The sequence below is a fragment of the Peromyscus californicus genome, unplaced genomic scaffold, assembly GCF_007827085.1.
Source record: "Peromyscus californicus insignis strain IS unplaced genomic scaffold, ASM782708v3 Scaffold_7__1_contigs__length_154581171, whole genome shotgun sequence".
Classification (NCBI taxonomy): domain Eukaryota; kingdom Metazoa; phylum Chordata; class Mammalia; order Rodentia; family Cricetidae; genus Peromyscus; species Peromyscus californicus.
The window spans coordinates 9,015,897-9,025,022 of record NW_026294595.1 but is presented as its reverse complement, the minus strand read 5'-3'; the positions used below and the strand labels follow the sequence as shown (position 1 = coordinate 9,025,022).

The 9,126-nt window shown below is 49.7% G+C and overlaps 1 protein-coding gene across 4 annotated transcripts in view; it reads left to right on the top strand.

The window, feature by feature from the left end:
• Window positions 1–32: 32 nt before the first annotated feature.
• Ptpa (protein phosphatase 2 phosphatase activator) overlaps window positions 33–9,126 on the top strand; it is a 29,774-nt gene continuing 20,680 nt past the window's right edge. The window contains exons 1-3 of one of the 4 annotated variants that reach the window (XM_052724786.1): window positions 33–294; window positions 4,938–5,035; window positions 7,189–7,275. In XM_052724786.1, coding sequence (XP_052580746.1) covers window positions 264–294; window positions 4,938–5,035; window positions 7,189–7,275 — 216 coding nt within the window. In that variant the 5' untranslated portion in view covers window positions 33–263. The remainder of the gene's footprint in view (window positions 295–4,937; window positions 5,036–7,188; window positions 7,276–9,126) is intronic. The other 3 variants (XR_008215122.1, XM_052724785.1, XM_052724783.1) reach the window with 3 other exon arrangements.

Below are 9,126 nucleotides of genomic sequence, written 5' to 3'. Positions count from 1 at the left end.
TGCCCGCGGCGCCCCGCACCAAAATGGCCGCTGCGTGCGTCCGTCCGTACCGCGGCCCCGAGACGGCAGTTGGTGGGCATGCTCCCTGCGTGCCCCGCACTGGCATGGCTGCCGCCTTCACGAGAGTGACTGTAATTCTCGGCTTCCGGTCGTAGCCGGCCGGCGCTCATTTCTCTTGTGGAAGCTTAGTGGAGCCGGGGAAAGGTGCGCCGTGGACGGTGAGAGGGAACTGCGAGCATCCGCGCCGGCTGCTAACGGGGAAGATGGCTGAGGGCGAGCGGCAGCCGCCGCCAGGTAGGGCGGTTGGAGGGCCCCGGCGTGCGGGTAGGAAAGGGGTGTGGCTGGGGGGCTCTCAGGAGCGTGGGGAGGTGGAGAGGCGTTAGAGGCCAAGCTGGCGGCCTCCGAGGAGTTGGAGGGCCAGACCCGGGGCAGCAGGCGGGTGGCGGGGAGGGCGACCGGACTGGGGAACCCGGGGCCGTCCGAGGGCCGGGCGGGCAGAGCGGTGGGGAAGGGCAGAGCGTGCTTAGGTAAAGCTCTTGACCTGGTGCCAGAGTTGCCTGGGGTCGGGGCCGAGAGGGATGGAGGAGGCTGCCTTCGTTATGAGGCTGCTCGAGTGGGCCTGGGCCTCGCTCACACGCCAGCCTCCTCCATGCCCTGCCCACCCTGCATCGTCTCCCTCCCTCCCTCCCTCCCTCCCTCCTGCAGGCCTGGCTCTGGGGTTTCAGTATCTATAGAGTTGAGAGAAACTACCTGGGGTGTCTAAACCACTAATTTAAAAAAGCTGTTTGTGCAAGATGAGAGGGTTGGTGGCATCACCGTCTGTAACTTTTATTTACACTGTGGCCTCATTGTAGTTCATCTCAAGTAACTAGGGCAGAGGTACAGGCCGGTTCTTCCAGAAGAGACCCCCCCTTCCTGGAGAAGAAAGCAGTTTGCTGACTCCGTGGAGTTAAGAAGGTCCGGAAAATTCTTACAGAGAATGGATAGTTTGGCTAAACACGGCTCGTGTTTTGAAAGCGTTTGATGATCCTTCTGCCACACTTCGTATTTTGTGGCCCCAGAGAGAGTCTCACTCAGTAGGGAGAAATTTTGAAAACCAAAAGAGGCACCATTTCTGTGCCCCGCCAAAATAGATGAGCACAGTGGAATTCAAAACCAGACATTTATTTTAAATTATTCCCAAACCTCTGTGAATGTGTTCTAATCAATTCTGACGGACTCCTTTTGAAATGAGTGTCCCTGAAAATGAGTAGGGAGGAGATGTTGGGGATCAGAACCTGTGCACTAAAACAAGCAAACAAGAAAAATAACCTCATGGAGGTGAACTGTGACTTCTGGAAAGACTCAGGTCCTTGGAGGTAGCTCCTCTGAAGTCTGAAATAGTATTTATGTATTTGAAGGCAAGGTCTCACTATATGTATAGCTTTGACTGTCTTGGAACTCACCATGTAGAACAGACTGGCCTCAAATTTACAAAGATCTGCCTACTTCTGCCTCTGAGTGCTGGGATTAAAGGTGTATGCCACCATGCCCAGAGGAATTATTTATTTTTTAAAATCAATTTTATCAGTTTTAACTTATGTTTTAGGAATAAAACAGATTTGAGTTCATATGAAGGACAGTAGTGTGGGAAGTAATGAGAATACCACCTGAGGCCCAGACAGGAGTTTTTAGATTAACTGGTAAGAAATTCTGTAAAGTTGTGGAAAGCAGTTGAGTTATGCAGACTATATGGCAAGTGACAACCTCTGTGTTCTTTGGTAGACTGAAAATGAGGATACTCTGGCTCAGCAAGTAAAAGTGTTTGCTGCCATGCCTGGTGGCCTGAGTTCGATCCTTGGAACCCACAAGGTAGAAGGACAGGACTGACTCTTACTTGTTGTCTTGTGACATCCACACACACTCTGTGGCTTTATCCACCCATGTGCATGTACAACACACACACACACACACACACACACACACACACGAAATTAATTTTAAAATGAAGTTATCCAACTTTCCTCATGGAGTTGTATGTGGACTGTCAGATGTGATCAGAGTGTGAGGTGTGATAGGTACACAGTGGATACAAACATGTCACCTCCAAATGGGAGGTGATAATCCAGCACACGCTTGGAACGTTTGGTGGGTATTTTTGTTTCTGGGTTTTTGTTTTTGTTTTGACAGGATATCACTGTGTATCTTCAAATCCCCTAACACTTTCATTTCCTCATGACTTCTCCAGGCAGGAGAAGTTCTGTTCTCTGCACATGCCATACACACAGAACTGTTCTAGGACTAGAACTCACTCTAGACCAGACTGGAACAGAACTCACCTGCCTCTGCCTTCTGAGTGCTGGGATTAAAAGCCTGCACTACTATATCCAGTATGTGCTTTTGATACAAGGTCACTGGCCCTGGCTGCTCCGGAAATCATCTTATAGCCAAGAATGACCTGATCTTCTTGTCTACCCCCAAGAGCTGGGATTACAGGTGTGGGCCACCATGCTCAGCTGTTATGAGGCAGGCCAGACTTGGGGGTCCTCCTGCCTCCACCCACTGAGTGCTGGGACTGTAGTGATGTGTTAACCGCACCTGGGCTACTTTTGGGGTTTTTTAAGGAACGTCTGTAAAACTCTTCATGTTTTGATCTTAGCTGTCAATGCAGGTGACCCAGTGTCTGCGTCCTTTGTCAGACAACCTGTGACTGGAGAGGCTGGGGCTGGGCTTCTTGTCGGCTTGTCTCTGAAGCCTTCTTAGTTTTTGCTTGTTTGGTTGGTTTTGACTTGGGATTGTGTACTCTGTGTTTCTTCAGGGACTTACTGCTTTGTTTCACATAAGGCGGCCTCTGCTCTTGGGGATGTTGCCAGGTCTTGAGGCCTTCTTCTCTGTGAAATAGTATCTGGGGAGGACAGTTTATTGCAGGGAATAGGTCTCTTTCAAGAGGGCTGGATCCCAAAACCCATTTGCAGTTTGGGTATTTGGAATGTGGAAGACATTTTCCCATAAAATGTGTCCCTATAAACCGGTTGGCTCACCAGACTGGCTTCAAAGCTTTTTATTTAGCATCTTACTTCCAGTAGCAATTTCCTATTAGGAAGGGCCTGCAGTGGGGCTCTGGGAACAGTGTATGTGTGGGATCAGAAGAGTAGGGGCCGGAGGGGAGCTTCTGAACTCCGGCGTGACCTTTCCCCTCCCTCCCTCTCTGCTTTCCTTCTGAGTTCTGCGAAGTCTGGGAAGCTTATCTTGCTCTTATCTCATTTTCTGACCTTCTCCTTAGGTCTCCAAGTCCCCTGGCACTTTAGTTTCCTCGTACCTTCTCCAGGTGGGCTCTGTTCCCTGCACAAGCCACACAGGACTGTTGTAGGTCTTTGTCAGTGTGCAGTGTTGACTGGGTTTGAAAGGAAGACAGCAGGGAAGGTTTGTGTCATGTGGAATCTCATCCCCTTTCTCCTTCCTGAGACTTCCTGAATCACCACATCTCCAATTGCAGACTCAGGCTTGACCGGCAGGTGTGTTTGGAATTTGGTTTCTTGTGTTTAAGGAGGCACACTCCTAACCAAGCAGAATCATTTCAGCAGTACATAAATGCCTTCACTAAGCAGGATACACAAAGCCTACAGATGTCTACATATTAGTCTATAAATATAAATTAACATGATTAATATAATAAAATATCTTTTAAAAAATTAAAATAATAAAGACAGTTTTTTTAAAAAAGCACCACCCAGCCACAATTTTTATTTTTAAAATTTCTGTGTTTTTTTTTTTTTTTTTTCCCCGAGACAGGGTTTCTCTGTGTAGCTTTGCGCCTTTCCTGGAACTCACTTGGTAGTCCAGGCTGGCCTCGAACTCACAGAGATCCGCCCGGCTCTGCCTCTGCTGGGATTAAAGGCGTGTGCCCCACCACCGCCCGGCAATTTCTGTGGTCTTGATTTCCTTTTCTTTCTTTTTCCTTCTCCCTCTTTTTTTTTTGAAACAGACCCTGGCTGCCTGGCTGCCTAGAACGTACTGTGTCACCCAGACAGGCTTCCCACCTGATGATTATCCCCCTCCTCCCAAATCTTGAGACTATAGGCAAGTGCAGGGGTTACAGGTGTGTGCCACTGTGCCTGGCTTGGTTTTATTTTTTAAGTGTCTTGTCCAGTTAGGTAGGGGTCAGGGAGGGAGTGGTTGGTTACTAGAGAACCAGTCACTTTGTGTGTATACATCTATGTGTACAGTTATGTATAGAAGCAGAGGCCAGAGGTGGTTATTGGGTGTTGTCCTCATATTTTTTTGAGACAGGGTCTCTCACTGAACCAGGAACTATGGATTCAGCTCGGCTCTGGCCAGTGAGCTCCATGGATCCACCTGACTGCTTCCCCAACACTAGAATTGTCTGTGTGTGTCACTGTGCCCAGGTTTTTATGTGTATGCTAGGGTCTGAACTCAGGTGCTCAATCTTTGGTGGCAGGCACTTTACCTGCTGGCCTGCTCTGTTTTTCACTCCTTATGAAATAAAAGACTCGAAGCTGGTGGGTTTGGTTTGGGCTCAAAGACTGGAGTCTTGCTTTAAAAATGAGAGAGGTGGGTAGTGGTGGGGCACGCCTGTAAGCCTAACACTCAGGAGGCAGAGGCAGGTGGAGCTCTTGAGTTTGAGGCCAGCCTGGTCTATAGAGTGAGTTCCAGAACAGCCAGGGCTACACAGAGAAACCCTGTCTTGAAAAACAAACAAACAAACAAACAAAAAAAAAAAAGGAAGAAAAGAGAGAGAGGTCTGGGTGTGGAGTCCCACTCCTTGATTCTAGCACTGAGAAACAGAGAGAGAGTTCTCTTGAGTTTAGGCCAGGCTGATCTATATCGTGAGGTCTAGGCCAGCCAGGGCTACATAGAGAGAACCTGCTTCCAAAAAGGGAGGAGGGGTTGGAGGGAGAAATTATTTACCTGTTTGCCCTATCATTTTCTTTGTCAAGATTCTTCAGAGGACATCCCTCCAGCTACTCAGAACTTTATCATTCCAAAAAAGGAGATCCACACAGTTCCAGATATGGGCAAATGGAAGCGCTCTCAGGTACGAGTGGTACCCACATGTGAGGGTTGGAGCAGGGGTGGGAACTTGAGACTTTCCAGGCAGGGTAGGGTTCTATGTCCCTTGACTTTCCTGCTCTTGGAACCTGAGCTGTCAGTACTTAGGAGGGAGATGAGAAGGTAGCTGTCTCCCTCCCTCCCAGTCAGTGCACAGAGTTGCTTTGCCAGGAAGGTCTACCTGGGGCCCTGGTAAGTCTGGAGTGTCCCATTCTGGTTAAAGCATTCATTGCTCCTTTAGTGTTATACTGGATGAACATGGATCTCCTAATTCTTGCTTGCAAGAACCTACACATGTAGGAGCCAGTGCAACAGAGGGAGACGAGACTGGCTTGTGGATACCTTAGCCAGGAACATGCCTGCCCTAAAATAGCTGAGACTGGAGATCCAGCCCCGGCAGTAGGCTGGCTTTCTCTGCTGCTCAGCCCAGACGGTGGGCAGAAGAAAGCTCATTGTGCCTCTTAGGCTTCCAATCCAGAACTGAGGAAAAGAAAGACCACTTGGAATTCTTAGAGAGAGGGCCTTGGGCCCAGCTCCAGTCAGGCACTAATGCCAGGTCTGCAGCTGCCATGGAAAGTGTCATTTGCACAGACGGCAGGCACAAGGGCCCTTGCTTATGTGACAGATCATCCATGCCAAGTCTGCCAAGCTTAGGCTGAGCAGCCATATGCCTTTACTGCCTTGGGTTGGAAGGGTCACGGGAGCCCGTCCCTCCCTTCTTTCACAAGCCTGCCTGCCCTCTGACGTTTGCAGATGGCTATCATGTCCTTTTCTGAGTTCTCACCGGGCTAAGCACCGTAGCCCCTCCCGCTGCTCAGAAGCTGAGGCTAGAGGCTTTCGTCATCTCAGTTGCTCTGTCTCTGAGTTTCTCAGTCTTATAGCAGCACTGTGTGTCTTGTAGGGGCAGTCCTCGAATGTAGGCTCTGACCCTAGCTCTATCCACTGAATGTCGCCACACCTATCCGTACCCTCCCAGCTGAGAGACGGTTCTTATATGGAACTAGCTGTTTGTCTGACTCTGTGACACTACCTTTTGCATTCCATGGCAAACACTGGCTCTGGTCAGGACAAGGGCTTGGTCCTGTCCTTTGTGGGGAAAAGTTTCTTTGTTTGACTTCCCTGGCCTGCTGGAGGCCATCTTACAGGCTGGTGGGGGGCTCTAGTATGGACTCTCCCACTCTAGATGCCAAATGTTGGTTGTCATGGCTTATCATGGGTGTCCCACGCCCCATAGGCTGAATGAGGAGGCAGAAGGTAAGAGGGAGAAACGAAGAAGAAACAGATGGAATGGAGGCATTGCTCTCAGAAGCTGCTTCCCCGGGGCCTGCATCCCAGTGTTTTCTTCTCCCTGTGCTAGGGTAACCTGCAACACAGCAGGAAGAAAGTCCAGTGGGAAGTGGGGCTGGGGTCCCAGCAGACCGCTCTGTAGGCAGGGAAGAGCTCCTGCTGGGGGCTGAGAGTCTCACTGTGGCTGCCACCCTGACCTGGGGAGGGAGTGGTGGGGCAGTCCTTGACCTCCTTCCTGCCGGTAAGGGGTAGTGGTCAGACATGGAATGGCTGTTCAGCTGTGGAGTTAGGCTGGCTCTGTGTCTAATGAAATCTCGGTCCTGGAAAACCATGGCAGATGACTTCTTTCCTTGAGGTCTTGCTTTCTTAGTAAGACGGTGACAATGGTGTCTTCCTGTGGGACTGTCTAAAGAATCTACCGACAGGAGCTGGAGAGATGGCTCATAGATTAAGAGAACTGGCTGCTCTTCCAGTGGTCCTGAGTTCAATTCCCAGTAACCACATGGTGGCTCACAACCTTCTATAGTGGGATCTGATGCCTTCTTCTGGCCTGCAGGCATACATGCAGATAGAATAATGTATATATAATAAAAACAAATAAATCTTTAAAAAACAATCAAAAGAAACAAAAAGAAGAAACTACCTATAGCAGTTGTGAGCACTTTAGACCTTGACTGGGGGTTGGGTATGGTTGTGATCACTGCATTGCTGGCTTTATTGATGGGGCAGATGTGTATTTGGTATTGTCTACTTCTGGTACTGGGTTGGGAGTGGGAGCTGGGGCAGCTTGGGTGGGACTGGGATAGATGAGATCTGACGCCTTCTTCCTCCCCTGCTCTCCCTGTTTGGCAGGCATATGCTGACTACATCGGCTTTATCCTTACCCTCAACGAAGGTGTGAAAGGGAAGAAGCTGACCTTCGACTACAAAGTCTCTGAGGTAGGCACAGGCAAGGAGCCTGCTGCAGGCCACACAGGCTGATCATCCATGGCAGGCAGGTGCAGACGATGGTTACCCCGGCACAGTGCAGTTAGAATTTGTGGCCCATACTCCTAATGTTTTCAATCTGTGCATAAAATAATATTTATAACTGAAATTGAGGTAAGTATGCAGTCTTATAGTCTGTATTTTTTCTAATTGGTATTTTTATTAAACTTGAAATTAAAGATGACAAAAGGGGCTGGAGATGTGGCCAAATGCTTGCCTAGCATATGCATGCCAAGAGCTGGAAAAAAAAGGAGGTAGATGAGTCCTGTGGAGAGGTCACTAGCAGAAGCACGTTTGGCATCAATGCAAACCAGAACAGGGTTAGATCTCCAGTTTTCTAGGAGATTCAGCACATACTTGACATGCATTATGCCCTGAGTTCAAACCCCAGCACCACCACTTTCCAGGGCAACCCTGGGAACAGTGCACACGCACACCTCCTATCTGTTGGCCTAACTAGCCACCCTATTGAGACATTCCCTCATTGTTTCAACAGTCCTGACTTTGCAGCTGTGTCCCCAGGCACTGCTGCTCTGAGCATCCGACAAGGAGCTCTGTGGGCCCCATTTCCTCACCCCCATTCCTGGTAGAAGTGCTGAGCAGAGAGCACAGGCTCGCTCTTGCTTTAGGAGTCCCGCTGTGTCGTGGGTGCTCGGATTGTCAGGAAAGGTCTGAGATAGGAACCAGGTGGCCAGCCACCTCTCCCACTGGAGGGTAGTCTCCCAGGCCACGTGCTGTTGCAAGGCCGTCTCCCAGAACTAGGTCCCGGGCCTCCAGTGGCCTCTCGGGTTCATGGCCCAATTGGCCCAGAGCCACTCTGAGCCTCTTATCTCAGACACCAGCAGCTGAGTGGCCTCTCAACACTTTGGCTTTCTGCCCTCTAGTTACAGCTGGATCCTGTTGGGTAAGGTCTGGCTTTGTCCTGGCCTGGTTTCTTCATCTGACCCAGGCTAACAATGCCCTTTTTAATCCCTCAAACCAGGTCCTTGGTACAGCCACTTGGCCCTTGTTGGCTCCTGGGTGACAGTCTGGTTCTTTCTACTAGATGGGAGCTAAAGCAGCACTGGGAGAGACTCTGTCCCTTGAGGAGCTAGCCCACAAGTGACTCCTTGGATTGGCTGTGTGGCTGTGGCTTTGAGCATAGGCTGGCTAGGAAGATGAGTTCAGCCCTGCCCAGTGTGCTGGAAACATCGAGGGGGAGCTAATTAAAGGAGAATGCTATGATTACCCCAGCAAGGACTGAGCTACCAATCCCCTTGGCTCCTCAATTGCTCCCAAGTTTCTATGGGAATTGTCCTCACTGATTAGGTGTTGCCTTGGCTGAAGGGCTGTTCTTTTGGCAGGATCATATCGTGTGTCAGGCTGATAGGGTTTGCCAGCACACCACCTCCCAGCTGAGTGGCTTTGCGTTCCCCTCCTCGTTTTTTTTTTTTTTTTTTTTTTTGAGTGCTGGGGATAGAACCCAGCACTTTGCACAAGCTAAGCAAGAGCTCTGCACTGAACCATATCCAGGTCCATTTCTTGGGATTGCATCTTCTCTTTCTTTTTTTCTTTCTTCCCTTCCTCCCTTCCTTTCTTTTTTTCTTTCTTTTTTTTTTTTTTTTTTTTTTTGAGGCTAGGGTCTTGCTATCACCCTGACTGGCCTGGAATTCACTGTTTAAACTAGGCTGGCCTCCAACTTGTGATCTTCCTGCCTCTGCCTTCCAAGTACCAGGAGTATAGATTTTCATTACCGTACTCGGCTTCCTTCTTGTCCTTACTGGCCCTCTGTAGAGTAAGTGGGCCCTCGGGGTGTGGGACATG